This window comes from Oncorhynchus clarkii, chromosome 12 (genome assembly GCF_045791955.1).
Source record: "Oncorhynchus clarkii lewisi isolate Uvic-CL-2024 chromosome 12, UVic_Ocla_1.0, whole genome shotgun sequence".
In the NCBI taxonomy this organism is placed as follows: Eukaryota; Metazoa; Chordata; class Actinopteri; order Salmoniformes; family Salmonidae; genus Oncorhynchus; species Oncorhynchus clarkii.
Window position 1 is genome coordinate 31,325,703 of NC_092158.1, and position 16,213 is coordinate 31,341,915.

At 42.0% G+C, this 16,213-nt stretch overlaps 1 protein-coding gene across 3 annotated transcripts; it reads right to left on the bottom strand.

Moving 5' to 3' along the window:
• Positions 1-354: 354 nt before the first annotated feature.
• LOC139423048 (brain mitochondrial carrier protein 1-like) lies at positions 355-14,383 on the bottom strand. Of its 3 annotated transcripts, none has more exons than XM_071174649.1 (9): positions 14,227-14,383; positions 13,557-13,655; positions 8,409-8,547; positions 6,724-6,818; positions 4,916-5,001; positions 4,635-4,730; positions 4,258-4,382; positions 3,476-3,689; positions 355-2,047 (listed from the first exon to the last, which is right to left on the bottom strand). In XM_071174649.1, exons 2-9 carry the CDS (start codon positions 13,618-13,620, stop codon positions 2,006-2,008), a joined length of 861 nt encoding a protein of 286 aa, XP_071030750.1. In that variant the 5' UTR covers positions 13,621-13,655; positions 14,227-14,383; the 3' UTR covers positions 355-2,005. The 3 variants fall into 3 exon arrangements, with proteins under 3 accessions (XP_071030750.1, XP_071030751.1, XP_071030749.1); XM_071174650.1 differs by having other exon boundaries at positions 13,557-13,652; positions 14,227-14,340; XM_071174648.1 differs by lacking the exon at positions 14,227-14,383 and having other exon boundaries at positions 13,557-13,842.
• Between the last annotated feature and the right edge of the window lie 1,830 nt (positions 14,384-16,213).

Consider the following 16,213-nt stretch of genomic DNA (forward strand, 5'->3'; position numbering starts at 1 on the left):
TGGCTTTGGCTCAACAACAGACCGCATTCAAGTAATGACAAAAGAGTCCCCAATCCCATCTTATTGGCCATACAGATACAGTCTCAGCTTTGTCCTGAGTTCCTCTAACAGACTAAACAGAATCTATTGTAACCTTTTATTAAAAAGGTAAGTCATTGAGAATAAATGATTTGACAATAAAAACCCAGTTAACCCATCGTGCATCCTCTGCTAGCTAGTGTTGCCCAAAACAGTGAATAGATTATTCAAATGTCAGATCAGAATGGCAAAACTACAATTCTAAACATTTAAAGAGATTGAACCAGATCTTTACATTTGTAACATATTGTACGAATTGGAATACGTAACATATCATACGAATTGTAGGAAGATTTATTTGTTTTAAATTTCAGGACGGAACATGTACAAAATAGTTGACTTACACAACTGTGCACAATTTTCAGAACCAGTTTTGGCTCGTGAGCACTACTTTCTGGCTGAAATTACACAAAACCTTTGTCTTTTACCTGCATGTCCCATGCAGAGCAGAGATGCGGTTAAAAACTAGGTCAGACACAATCAGAGGCCCATTCCACATCTCTCTAAATAAGCTCAAGTAGATCTCCAGTTCCCATTCCACCCAGGATAGTCCTCCTCCTCACTAAGAAGGTAGCAAGCTGGCAGGCAACGTACCTAGCTAATACCTATTGGCCCAAACAGGCTTCCGTCCTCAGCTACAACCTAATGTTTAGCTGCCAGGAGAGGCCTCAAGGGTGGTTGAGGGGTATGAAGAAGTGTTTTAAAAAACATAATACAACTAATAACTTTAAATGTTTGTTTTTTTATACTATCAATATTATTAAAAGTTCAAATAAAACTAAAATAACACTTAGATGAGCATGCACAGACATATAGATTGTGTGACAGAGGGAGGGATTGTGAATGTAACAAGGACGAAGGGCTGAAGCGTCAAACTCATTCCATGCAGGGCCTAGTGTTTTCAAACTCAACTCTAGACCTCAAAGCCAGTTCCACTGCATTTTTCATAGTTCCCCTCTAATCAGGGACTGATTTAGACCTGAGATACCAGGTGTGTGCAATTAATTATCAGGTAGAACAGAAAACCAGCAGGCTCGTAAGTAAGAGTTGAATAACTCTGGCCTAGTGGTTTTTGTTTTTCCTTTCAAATAAGACCTAGACAACCAGGTGTGAGGAGTTCTTTACTAATTAGTGACCTTAATTCATCAATCAAGTACAAGGGAGAAGTGAAAACCTGGACACTCGGCCCTCCGTGGAATGAGTTTGACACGTGGGCTGGGGTGTTGTGGGGTTTCCCGCTCTCCAACACACTATAGACCAGTAATGGGCAACTCCAGTCCTCGGGGGCCTGATTGTTGTCACACTTAAGCCCAAGCTAACACACTGGACTCCAATAATCAACTAATCATGATCTTCAGTTTAAGGCCAGGCACCACACCGCCAACTTGTTTTTCTCAGCTTCAGAAGCATCCGCTTTTGAATTGTGTGTAGTTATCCTTAGATACATTCTCCAGACTTGCCCAGGGGGAATTGTTGATGTAACTTTTTTAAATTCTAGATAACATTTTTTTTTTATGTTTTACTATAGTCTTTAGTATTTTAAAGATACAAAGTTTATCCAGAATCTGCTCTGGACAAGTCCGGTCCTGGAGTGTCTTAATCTGAAACAAACGTCTAGGCAGAATTCATCCAGCATCTATAAAAAATGAATTTGTATGATATGCAAATATGTATACTTATTACCTCATTTGCATATCTTAATATTTCAAACATTTATACAAAAAACTTTGTCTACATTCAACTAGGAAAAGTTGATTGTTATATGATTAAGATTTATTTTTTAAATCCCCAATAGGGTATGGTGCCTGGCCTTAATCAGTTGTTTTTTCTAGGGATGGGGAAGAAGTGGGACAACACTCCGGCCTCCGAGGACTGGAGTTGCCCATCCCTGCATCTAATCCGACGGAGTGTCCACTTCCTGTTCCAACTACAAGTTGAGTTTCTTCAGCTGCTCGAACGTGATGAAGAACTAAATAGCTCTGGTTAAGGACAACAGATGACGGCAGCCTTGAAGTGTACATATAGTCTTGACATTATCTCTGCCCACACATAAATAATCATAATACATTTAATACTTAACTGAATAAAATTAACATTTGGTATTATTCAATATCACTGTAAATATACTGAACAAAAATGTGTTTATCACATTATTCATGAGCTGAAATTAAAGATCCCAGAAATTGTCAATTTGCACAAAAAGCTTCTCTCCCAAACTTTGTGCAGAAATGTGTTTACATCCCAGTTTGTGCGCATTTCTCCTTTGCCAAGATAATCCAGCCACCTGACAGGTGTGTCATATCAAGAAGCTGATTAAACAGCATGATCATTACACAGGTGCACGTTGTGCTGGGGATAAAAGGCCACTGTAAAATGTGCAGTTGTGTCACAACAATGCCACAGATGTCTCAAGTTGAAAGAGCGTGTAGTTGGCATGCTGACTGCAGGAATGTCCACCAGAGATGTCGCCAGATATTCATTTATCTACCATAAGCCACATTCCAGCATAATTTTAGAGAATTTGGCAGTACGTCCAACTGGCCTCACAACGGCAGACGTGTAACCATGCAAGCCCAGGACCTCCCACATCCGGCTTCTTCTCCTGCAGGATCATCTGAGCCCAGCCACCCAGACAGCTGATGAAACTGAGGAGTATTCTGTCTGTAATAAAGCCCTTTTGTGGGATAAAAATTATTCTGATTGGCTGGGCCTGGCTCCCCACTGGGCCGGCCTGTGCCCACCATGGCTGCGCCCCTGCCCAGTCGTGATATCATAGATTAGGGCCTAATGAATTTCTTCAATTGACCGATTTCCTTATATGAACTGTAACTCAGTAAAACCGTTCATTGTTGCATGTGTTAATATTTTAGTTCAGTATATAACAATGTTCTATCCTTGCATATTGTTCTTCAGTGCATGTATTTGGCGCCTTCTAATGCTAGGAATGGAGCTCTACAATGTCTATAATTAAACAACAAGACACAAGGGGGTGTGGTATATGGCCAATATACCACGGCTAAGGGCTGATCTTATGCGCGATGCGTCGCGGAGTGCCTGGACACAGCCCTTAGCCGTGGTATATTGGCCATATACCACAAACCCCCGAGGTGCCTTATCGCTATTATAAACTGGTTACCAATGTAATTAGAGCAGTAAAAATAAAATGTTTTGTCATACCCGTGGTATACCGTCTGATATACCACGACTGTCAGCCAATTAGAATTCAGGGCTCGAACCAGTTTAAAATACTCAATATGACCTGAAGTAAAACTGAACTGACATAACAGAAATCGATATGTAAATGCAGGGAGTGAGTAAGAGGTGTTCGGATGGTTCAGTGATTTGGATCATAGTGCTGGCAACACAGTGGGTTTGATTTCACTGATGGAAAGGATACAATGATGTTCCATGGCCCCAGACGCAGCCAGTTGGGCCAGAAGCCCTTGTAGAGGGCAAAGAATCCCTCGTTCTTCCATGTCTGCATTACTCCGTCCAGCGTGCCTTTATACATGGGGTTCCCTGACAGCACTCGCTGGTTCATCATACGTGTCCGCACTACGTCCACTGGGTTGGAGGCTAGCGCCCCCGCCAGGCCACACATAAAACTGGAACTGCAGGAAGAGACAGAAGTGGGAGAAGCCAGAGGTTCAGGTGTAATATGCTCACTCACTAATGTGTAATATGCTCACTCACAAATGTGTAATATGCTCACTCACAAATGTGTAATATGCTCACTCACTAATGTGTAATATGCTCACTCACTAATGTGTAATATGCTCACTCACTAATGTGTAATATGCTCACTCACTAATGTGTAATATGCTCACTCACTAATGTGTAATATGCTCACTCACTAATGTGTAATATGCTCACTCACTAATGTGTAATATGCTCACTCACTAATGTGTAATATGCTCACTCACTAATGTGTAATATGCTCACTCACTAATGTGTAATATGCACACTCACTAATGTGAAATATGCTCACTCACTAATGTTTAATATGCTCACTCACTAATGTGTAATATGCTCACTCACTAATGTGTAAAATGCTCACTCACTAATGTGTAAAATGCACACTCAATATAAAACCTTTTTAAAGAGAGCATGTCGGTACATATGGAAAAATAAATAGTATTTTTTATAGATGCATTATCCAATATTGATGTCTAAACTCACATAAAGTGTGTGAGTATGGTGTCTCCCATGGTGCCAGACTTGATGAGGTGCTTCTTAGTGATGTCATAGACAGGAAGCTCCACTCCCACTACGATGGCTGCCCGCTGAGCTGTAGGGATGACGCCCTGAGGATGACAACAATGTAAATAATCTGAGTGTAGCAGTCACTCAACGGTCTTCAGATGGCCTAAAAAAAACAGCTCTCTCACTGGTCACCACCTTACACAACAACAAAGACCACAAAAACGAAATCCTAACAACAGTATGCCTATATAATTCACCTACTACTGCTGTCCCAACCACACATTACATGGGGGTAGTTTAGGACAGATCAGAGCCACTGTTTGATAGGTTGTGACAGAGAGAGGACCACTCACCCTCCACAGGCCACGGGTTCCCTCTGTCTGGTAGATGCTAATGAAGTTGGACATCATACTGCCTTGTAACAGACTGCCCTGTGCCTGCATACGGATCTGAACACAGAACATCAGGGCTTGCGTTCAGCAGGCCAGAACGGTGTGGAACGTTCAGACAGAAATCTATTATAGAACAAACATGCCTCGGACACAAAAAGGAATCACATCAGTTCTATTCATGACATTTCTATCTGCAATGTCCAGTATCTAGACATCTTCTTTAAAAAGCGTTTTTTTTTTACCTTGACGACATCAGTGGGGTTGGCCAGAGAGGAGGACAAGACTCCAGACACCACTCCACAGAACACATTGATCACCATGGTCTCATCTGTCAGGGCAAACAGGACAGCCCGTTACTCCTCCACATAGCACGCACACGCACACACACACACACACACACACACACACACACACACACACACACACACACACACACACACACACACACACACACACACACACACACACACACACACACACAAATAGAGAGAAATGCTAGAAAGACAGAAGTATGTTCCACGTAATAACAAGAGGCTATAATTCTGAGCAAGAAGATTTGCAAATGATCTATTATTTCAAGGTGAACATAAAATCTAAAAGATCAACGCAAACATGCAGTAATTCAACTCCAGACAGAGAATCATGAGAATTAGAAAGCCTACATGTACATAAAGAAAAACAGAGAGCCATTATCCTATTCATTATCACAAGTAAAAAATGACTACCAACTACATCTATCTGCAATTTGGATTTGTCACCATTTCACAACATACCACTACTGTATTATTGATACACTACCGTAATGGGACAGAGTGAGACTGCACCCTGTCTCTCTTACAGTACGAGGTTTGAAATGGAATGGGGCCCTTCATTTATTTACTAGAAGTTATGACAGTTGGGGTTAGGACAAGAGATTATTAGTCACCGGCAAACAAAACAAATCTACAGTGGAAGGAGGTGTGACACAGGCGCAGGAAAAAAATAATGGATCAAGTTAAGAACAATAGTTACAGTGAAACCTTGATCAATGTGACCAATAGTTAGTGTGGTCCTGGCACCGTTCACTATGGCAGGAGAACGGGCACTGGATTCCCTGCCCAACCACCACCACACCAGGCAAACCACAGCCTGTATCAAAATAAGCATTCAAAACACAGTGGCACATCCTGGCAGAGTGAGGCATGCAGAGTGAAGAAGCACAACAGCAGAGAGGTCTTCTGTTTACAACACACACATTTCACAAATGAAACCCAGTCACCACTCCCTACTAACCCCAATCCTTATTAAATCCCTATACTGACTAGGTGAACCCCTGTCAGACTTCGTTTGGTCTGTTTCTCTAATGCAGGGGTTCAAATAATATTGTCATTGTTTGTACAGTAAATACAAATAGTCTCTCAGTGGAAAGTGATTCCTGTGATATGGGGATACATGCTGACGCTGGTTAATGTAATGCAAACCTATTGATAGACAGCGGAGGAGATTTGTTCCCTCTTGTCATGGAGACTCCCAGTCGTCTGTTTAGAATGGGCATTAGTGACAGCAGTTAAGCGTTCTCCATCTGTGTCAATGCAGGTTGTCTAGACAGGTATTTCCCCAGACGTTATTTTTGCTGATGAGGGTATGAGATAGCACCCTGTCAACACTATTGGAAGGCCTAGAAACAAAACACTGATCTTCAGAAAAATCAGCGCAATGGTCTATTTCAAAATTACAGGCTTTGTTTAAATCCCTGTTGTTTCTTTGTGTGTGCAAATTAACAGTATATGGTGAAGTAAAATCAAGTGCTGACTGCTGTCCCCTCTACTGCTGTCCCCTCTACCCTTTCAGGTTGGCTAGCTCCCCCCCCCCCCCCCCCCCCCCCCCCCCCCCCACACACATGGCTGTAAAGTGGTGACTGTCCTGTCCTGGTATGAGTATTTGGAATGTCAGTCCCTAACATGAATTTGGCTGGGAGTTCAGTATTAGATCAAAAGCTATATGGGTGGAGCAAACAAAGAGAATATGATGTGAGATAGAAAGCAGCGGGGACAGAGTCATTGAAACCCACCTTCCGGATGGGTCACAAATAACCTCTTCAGTGTGTTGTATGTCCCAATCTTGATGGTCCCGTAGGAGGCTTGCCTCAGGAGAGCTGGGGAGATGCTGCATGGAAAAAGAGAAAGACAGAAGTAATATCAGGGAATGTCACTTCTATGAACAAGTGAAGAGGCACTCTGCCTCATTTTCACATTACCTTTCCATCAGGACTGTCAAGACTTTGGAAGGAATTTGTATTCTGCCCGTGGAGCTCAGTTCCTTAAATCAACTCTTGTTTAGGTTGCACACTATTGACAATTGTTGTCATCACACTAGTTCTAGACTCCCTGAGAGCAGAATGACCTAACAGGTACTGGATTTCAAAAGCAGTTCCCTGATAAAAACCACAGCCAAGAAGAGCACTTCGCCCCTAGGTTGTGCTAAAGATACTGCCCACTTTCAAAGGTCACCCTCTTACAAACGAGACCAGATTCCATGTCAGTAGCTCAGAGGTCAAATGTTGATATTATCCTTGAGAATGAGAGAAGGTTCTAGTAGAGTTTATTTTGATTAATAGATAGTGGTTTACATGATAATGATCCAACTGTGTTCTAAGAAGAAAAATATTGTGTTTGATTCCATGTTCTAAAATGGTAGAACTGAGAGAGTCTTGGACACTGTGTATACTTACAAATTAAACATTTACTGACAAGTTCACCCACATAGACCTTTGTCAACTTTTTAAAAACAAAAATGTTGAATTTGCAAGTACAATGCAAAGGGGTCACTTGTACCGTTGTTCAGTTGTTCAGTTGTTGCTTCTCCAATGCACCTTTGAGCTAAGATGTTGTTTTCTATTGTGTTAGTCCCTGACCTAAGCCTCTTCTAAGAACTCAGACCTGGACATTGTGTCCTGGATGTTGACATACTCAGGCCAGGAGCTTAAGCTGACCTGACAGTTTATTGCCTCCCTACAGTAGTCCTGTAATGTGTGAATACCATGTATGGATCACATATTTTGTTTAGTTTGTAAAAACGTTTGCCAATTCACTGAAGGGAACAATGCACTGAGACATTTGCAAAAATCTCTCTAGTCACCAGCCTTGACATGATCAATTCTGATAAACTGCAGAAGATTACTACAATTCTGCATACAGTACCAAGTAGGGCCTAGGACTACATTTAGACTGACTGCCACAAATCCAGCATGAGGTTGCATTACACTGTGCATGAACATTAACATATGGTTATGTATGGCATAGCATTTAACATGATCATCTACAACAAAAGTATATTGTAAACATGGCATGACAGCCCGTTATGTCCTCCTCCTAGCCATGATAGCAGGCATCTGGAATACAATAACCACTTAGAATTTTTGCTATGCAGTGTTCATGGTGTTTTCATATTCATACGCACCAGGCAGTCATCTGATCTAAGTTGTGGCCATTACACACAAAATAAATCTTGTATGTGTACCAGTATTGCTTCCGTCCCTCTCCTCGCACCAATTTGGGCTTGAACCAGGGACCCTCAGCACACATCGACAACAGTCACCCTTGAAGAATCATTACATATCGTTTGCAAGGGCAACAACTACTTCAAGGTTTTATAGCGAGTGATGTCACTGATTGAAACACTACTAGCGTGCATCGCTAACTAGCTAGCCATTTCACAAGTGTTTTCTATAGTGTAAACCATATTATTTTTGCTCACCCAGAGTACAGTGCCTTGATGCCTTCCTCCTTGCCGATCTTGAACAGGGCGTGGAACATGCCCCGGTAGCGCACCTCCATGTACTGGGACTGGCCCTGCACCTGCAGCCGCGTCTTAGTCAGGTCTATGGGGAATGTACCTAGGGGGAGAACAGACAACATCATGACAACATTATTTCGTTTAGAGATTACAGGTAATATATCAATGAAGAAAGTTCAGATGACACACAGTGACCCCTCAGTAACTAATGCCACGTTCACATTCTAGTCGGAATTAGAAAACGTGCGACTTGCTGATTCTTTAAAACACGTGTATAATTACAACCAGTTAGCAAGTTGGAAATTTCTGAATTTCCTAGTTCCGACTAGCACGGGAATGCAGCATTAGGTCAGCTAATAATATGCTATGCAAGTTTTCCAGGAAGTAGCCTTGCTTTTTTTTAAAATATACTTTTGTACGCTTTTTGAATGGTATTCAATGGCCAAAAATCACAAATACAATATACAGTGCATTCAGACCACTTGACTTTTTCCACATTTTATAACATTTCAACCTCATTCTAAAATTATATTTTCCCCCCTCAACCTACACACAATACCCAATAATAACAAAGTAAAAACTAGTTTTTAGAAATGTTTGCAAAAAAAAGAGGAAATATTACATTTACGTAAGTATTCAGACCCTTTACTCAGTACTTTGTTGAAGCAACGTTGGTAGTGATTACAGCATCAAGTATTCTTGGGTATGACACTACAAGCTTGGCACACCTGTATTTGGGGAGTTTCTCACATTAATCTCTGCAGATCCTCTCAAGCTCTGTCAGGTTGGATGGGGAGCGTCGCTGCACAGCTATTTTCAGGTCTCTCTCCAGAGATGTTCAATCGGGCTCAAGTCTGGGCTCTGGCTGGGCCATTCAAGAACATTCAGAAACTTGTATCAAAGCCACTCCTGTGTTGACTTGGCTGTGTGCTTAGGGTCGTTGTCCTGTTGGAAGGTGAACCTCCCCCCAGTCTGTGCTGTTAAGCTCTCTGGAGCAGGTTTTCATCAAGGATCTCTCTGTACATCTTTGCCTCAATCCTGACTAGTCTACCAGTCCCTGCCTCTGAAAAACATCCCCACAGCATGATGCTGCCACCACGCTTCACCATAGGGATGATGCCTGGTTTCCTCCAGACCAAAGAGTTCAATCTCGGTTTCATCAGACCAGAGAATCTTGTTTCTTAAGGTCAAAGTCATTTAGGTGCCTTTTGGCAAACTCCAAACTGTCTGGCCATGCGTCTTTTACTGAGGAGTGGCATCCGTCTGGCCACTCTACCATAAATGCCTGATTAGTGGAGTGCTGCAGAGATGGTTTGTCCTTCTTGAAAGTTCTCCCATCTCCGCAGAGGAACACTGGAGCTCTGTCAGAGTGACCATCGGGTTCTTGGTCACCTCCCTGACCAAGGTTGCTCAGTTTGGCGGGGCGGCCAGCTCTAGGAAGAGTCTTGGTGGTTCCAAACGTCTTACATTTAAGAATGATGGAGGCCACTGTGTTCTTGGGGACCTTCAATGCTGCAGACATTTTTTGGTACCCTTCCCCAGATCTGTGCCTCAACACAATCCTGCCACGGAGCTCTATGGACAATTCCTTGACCTCATGGCTTGGTTTTTGCTCTGACATGCACTGTCAACTGTGGGACCTTATATAGACAGACATATAGACAGGTGTGCATTTCCAAATGAATTGAATTTACCACAGGATGACTCCAATTAAGTTGTAGAAACATCTCATGGATGTTCAATGGAATGGAAACAGGATGCACCTGGTCTCAATTTCAAGTCTCATAGGAAAGGGTCTGAATACTTATGTAAATAAGGTATATCTGTTTTCTATTTTTAATTCATTTGCAAACATTTCTAAAAACCTGTTTTCGCTTTGTCATTATGGGGTATTGTGTGTAGATTGAGATGTTTTTTTATTTAAATACATTTTAGAATAAGGTTGTAATGTATTAAAATAAAAAGGGAAGGTGTCTGAATACTTTCCGAATGCACTGGAGGCACACTACCTGTCAAAAGTCTGGCCATACCTACTAATTCACGGGTTTCTCTTTATTTTTTACTATTCTCTACATTGTAGAATAATAGCGAAGATATCAAAACTATGGAATAACTATGGAATAATCATGTAGTAACCAAAAGGTTTTAAACAAAGATTATTCAAAGTAGCCACCCTATGCCTTGATGACAGCTTTGCACACTCTTGGCATTCTCTCAACCAGCATCATGATGTAGTCACCTGGAATGCATTTCAATTAACAGGTGTGCCTTGTTAAAAGTTAATTTGTGGAATTTCTTTCCTTCTTAATGCGTTTGAGCCAATCAGTTGTGTTGTGACAAGGTAGGGGTGGTGTACAGAAGATAGTCCTATTTGGTAAAAGAACAAGTCCATATTATGGCAAGAACAGCTCAAATAAGCAAAGAGAAACGACAGTCCATCATTAATTTAAGACATGAAGGTCAGTCAAGGCGGAAAATTTGCAGTTGCAAAGACCATCAAGCACTATGATGAAACTGGCTCTCATGAGGACAGTTACAGGAAAGGAAGACCCAGAGTTACCTCTGCTGCAGAGAATAAGTTCATTAGAGTTACCAGCCTCAGAAATTGCAGCCCAAATAAATGTTTCACAGAGTTCAAGTAACAGACACATCTCAACATCAACTGTTCAGAGGAGACTGCGTGAATCAGGCCTTCATGGTCAAATTGCTGCAATGAAACCACTACTAAAGGACACCAACAAGAAGAAGAGACTTGGGCCTCCCGGGTGGCGCAGTGGTTAAGGGCCAGCTGTGCCATCAGAGTCCCTGGGTTCGCGCCAAGGCTCTGTCGTAACCGGCCGCGACCGGGAGGTCCGTGGGGCGACGCACAATTGGCCTAGCGTCGTCCGGGTTAGGGAGGGCTTGGTCGGTAGGGGTGTCCTTGTCTCATCGCGCACCAGCGACTCCTGTGGCGGGCCGGGCACAGTGCGCGCTAACCAGGTACACAGTGTTTCCTCCGACGCATTGGTGCGGCTGGCTTCCGGGTTGGATGCACGCTGTGTTAAGAAGCAGTGCGGCTTGGTTGGGTTGTGTATCGGAGGACGCATGACTTTCAACCTTCGTCCCTCCCGAGCCCGTACGGGAGTTGTAGCGATGAGACAAGATAGTAGCTACTACAACAATTGGATACCACGAAATTGGGGAGAAAAAAGGGGTAAAAAAAAAATAAAAAGAAGAAAAAAAAGAAAAAAAAGAAGAAGAGACTTGTTTGGGCCAAGAAACACAAGCAATGGACATTAGACCGGTGGAAATCTGTCCTTTGGTCTGATGAGTCCAAATTTGAGTTTTTGGTTACAACCACTGTCTTTGTGAGAAGCAGAGTAGGTGAACGGATGATCTCCACATGTATGGTTCCCACCGTGAAGCATGGACAAGGAGGTGTGATGATGTGGGGGTGCTTTGCTGGTGACACTGTCAGTGATTTATTTAGAATTCAAGGCACACCAGCATGGCTACCACAGTATTTTGCAGCGATACGCCATCCCATCTGGTTTGCGCGACTATCATTTGTGGGACTATCATTTGTTTATCAACAGGACAATGACCCAACACACCTCCAGGCTGTGTAAGGGCTATTTGACCAAGAATGAGAGTGATGGGAGTGCTGCATCTGATGACCTGGCCTCCACAATCATCCGACCTCAACCCGATTGAGATGGTTTGGGATGAGTTGGACCACAGAGTTTAGGAAAAGCAGCCAACAATTGCTCAGCATATGTGGGAACTCCTTCAAGACTGTTGAAAAAGCATTCCATGTGACTACCTCATGAAGCTGGTTGAGAGAATGCCAAGAGTGTACAAAGCTGTCATCAATGCAAAGGGTGGCTACTTTGAATAATCTAAAATATATTTTGATTTGTTTAACACTTTTGTGGTTACTACATGATTCCATGTGTTATTTCATAGTTTTGATGTCTTCACTATTATTCTACAATGTAGAAAATAGTAAAAATAAAAGAAAACCCTTGAATGAGTAGGTGTGTCCAAACTTTTGACTGGAACGGTATGCATGTGTGTACACACACACACACACGAAGGGGAGACAGGTTAAAGAATAATATTTAAGACTTGACTTGTATGTGTGCCATTCAGAGGGTGAATGGGCAAGACAAAATATTTAAGTGCCTTTGAATGGGGTATGGTAGTTGGTTCTCAGGCTCACCTACTAACAAACATTCCATTCTGGCTTTAAAAGCCTGCCAAAAACTAAATGCATTGTGCCCAACTATTTGAGTGCGTCAAGAACGTTGCTGGGTTTCTTACGCTCAACAGTTTCCTGTATGTGTAAAGAATGTCCACCACCCAAAGGACATCCAGCCAACTTGACACAACGTGGAAAGCATTGGAGTCAACATGGGCCAGTATCCCTGTGGAATGCTTTCGACAACTTGTAGAGTCCCTTGCCAGACTAAATTAGGCTACTCTGAGGGCAAAAGGGGCGCAACTCAATACTAGGAAGGTATTACCTATGTTTTGTACACTCAGTGTGTGTGTGTGTGTGTGTCTGTGTGTGTGTGTGTGTGTGTGTGTGTGTATATATATATATTCACACACACACAATTAATTTTATGACATAATTGTCAAGCCCCTTCAAAAGATTAGGGGACATGATACAAGTAAAGAGGAAGAGGTGATTACTTTCACAGGGTTTACTATCACAGGGTATATTTTCAATACAATGAGGTGGAGTAACAATGCATTGATTGTAATTAAAACCAACATGCTTGCTTTCAGCAAATAGGTGTGTTGCATTGTTTAGCTTTTTTTCTAAGGAGCAGTATCATTTAAGTTGCTTTATCTAAGTAAATCTATAATTGCTTGGGGTTGCACACAATTGCATTACTGTAGATCTACTCCAATGGAGTAGCATCATTAATCATTAGATGCAGCATCCATCATTTAGGGCCTTCGCCATCACTCAAGAAGAGAGACTGATGCACATCTCGCAGTGCTTCTCAATGTGATGGATCTAAACATTTGTCTTAAATGTGTGTGACTATAATAATAATAAAATGAATGCATGACTCAAATAAATTAGATTAGTGTGAAATGGTTTGGTGCATCACTTACCGAATTCTGCGACAATAGAGGCCATCCCTCCGTAGATGAACGGTTTCCAGTTCAGGTTGGTCATTTCGGTGGTGGCCGCTTCTACGTGATGGAGCCCTGCTAAAAACAACAGCAGGCCGCCGAAATACAAATAAAGAAATTGTTGTAATCGTACATCATGTAACATTGTGCTACCTGATTTGATTACTCCCCGAGAGCTCATACAATCAGCATCACAGAATATTGCGCCGGAAAGGAACGCCTCTCTCAAAGAGTCATGAAATTAGCCATCTCAAATATTGAGAATTTCTATTGGCTGCCATTTAAGTCAATCAACATTTAAAGGATTTCAATTGGGTTTGGTTGTTTCATTCCCCGCCCACATCACTGTGTGTAGGATAACGCGAGTGACAGCAATGTCATTCATATTTTCACCACAAGATGATACAATGTAATGTTATCTGATACTACCAGTTCAACTTTTAAAATACAGAGGTGAGTCCCAGTCCTATCTGAAATGTCAATCAAATCAAAGGAATAATCGTTCATTTAGCAGTTGGCCGCCAGGTCCGCATGTTAGCGACAACCAGCTTGCTACTATAGTTACTGTAGATTGTTAGCTAAAGCCAACAGTTCTAGAAATAAATTACGAAACCCGCTACAAACTGCAACACCACATAATGACACCTACCAGTAATGTAAATAAAAGTTGTGCACTGCTATTTTATTTTGGATTCCATATCTTCGACATCAAGTGGGTTTATTCAATAAATAAAACAACACAAAAGTTATCCGGCTACGTAGCTTTCCATTTCTAGTGGATTTGTGCCGAAAGAGGAACAGAGGGCACCGGAAGTTTCCGGAACCATTTGGAAGGGTACGCGATAATGATGCAACGCCCTTTTTTTATGTAGTTTGCCTTTGTTACAATTTCCCTAGGCCTACATATACATTTATCATGTAGTAAATATATTACGTCATATGGCTGTGTATTACACCAGACTTATGTTGTGAGTTAAAGGTATAAGCATATAAAAAATATACTGGCAAACATTTATGAAAACAAATGTAAAGTGTATTATATCAGTTTTGATAGGCCTACAGCATAAATGACAAAAGACTAAACTGTTATAACATTTAGATCAATCAAGTGGTACAAATGTATTTAACATATTATCTTCAATGTTGGGGAAGATACTCAGAAAATATAGTTTACTTAACTAAAGTTACTACTAAAAAGACAATTCTTGCCTAATTCACCTTTTTTAATTTAATTTTAGTCTGTAGTTCCAGTAGTTAGCTACACCGCTACATGGCAAAAAAGTCATTAACTACTGAAAACACTACCTAGATTTGAATTTATTTCAACTACCACCAAGCTAATGCAACGTTGAACTACATGTTGTTCAATACTCCCCAACACTGCCTATTTTCCCATAGTTTGCACAAGGTAAAAGCCTAGTATTATTTTATGAAGACAGCACATACTGCACTATATGCATTCATGGAGCAGATTTAACAAAACTCAATCACATCAATTCCAGCAGGAAATCTTTTCCATGTCCAGTGGTAGCTTTGAAGCTCATTGAAAGCATTCATTTATTGACCATCATGTAGAAATAACTGCTCAGTTTCCCACAAGAGGGCATGAAATGAATGACATCTTTGAATGATCCTGTAATTGGCTTTTCCAGCACTCGCATTACAATGCAGGACATTTCTGCCACTAACACAAAGCTCATGCACTTAAACAAATGCTTCTAACATGCACTGCATTTCTTCATCTATGCAAAAGCATCCTCATAATACTTAATACATGGCAAAGGTATGTTCATACTCATTCATACTCTGCAAAAGTAAAAATGCTCTCTGTGAATGGCATTCTGTGTGCACAACAAATTTACCAGCTACTTAAATCGGTCAGTTCTGTGGCGTCTCCCCTCAAGGCAAGAGCAACTGTAACCGATGTGAAATGGCTAGCCAGTTAGCGTTGGTGCGCGCTAATAGCGTTTCAATCGGTGACGTCACTCGCTCTGAGACCTGAAGTAGTTGTTCCCCTTGCTCTGCAAGGGCTGCGGCTTTTGTGGCGCGATGGGTAACGATGCTTCGTGGGTGACTGTTGATGTGTGCAGAGGGTCCCTGGTTCGAGCGAGGGACGGATGAAAGTTATACTGTTACATTGGTGCCGTGACCCGGATCACTGGTTGCTGCGGAAAAGGAGGAGGTCAAAAGGGGGGTGAGTGTAACCGATGTGAAACGGCTAGCTAGTTAGCAGTGGTGCGCGCTAATAGTGTTTCAATCGGTGACATCACTCGCTCTGAGACCTGAAGTAGTTGTTCCCCTCTGCAAGGGCCGCGGGATTTGTGGCGCGATGGGTAACGATGCTTCGCGGGTGGCTGTTGTTGATGTGTGCAGAGGGTCCCTGGTTCGAGGCGAGGAGAGGGACGGAAGCAATACTGTTACACAACCACACCCTACATCGTTATGCCTACGGAAAGCTGCCAAAATAAAATCCACAGTGTCAATGGCCAGCTCATTGTATCCCATCCATGTATTACAAATGTGTTGCCTCCTGTGCAAACAATGATACTAACATTCAAGTTCTATAACAGAAAGATCAGTCAAGCATATAAAAGGGAACAGCCTGAGCCACAGAATCACAGGTGAAACCTGAAAAC

What these genes read in the sequence shown, in the direction of transcription:
- LOC139423048 (XM_071174648.1), bottom strand. Translation starts at nt 13,758, where the DNA reads ATGAGCTCTCGGGGAGTAATCAAATCAGGTAGCACAATGTTACATGAT. An exon ending in CTCTATTGTCGCAGAATTCG is followed by an intron (nt 8,548 to 13,556) that starts GTAAGTGATGCA and finishes TTCTCCCCCTAG; the next exon opens with GTACATTCCCCATAGACCTG. An exon ending in ACCATACTCACACACTTTAT is followed by an intron (nt 3,690 to 4,257) that starts GTGAGTTTAGAC and finishes CTCTTCCTGCAG; the next exon opens with TTCCAGTTTTATGTGTGGCC.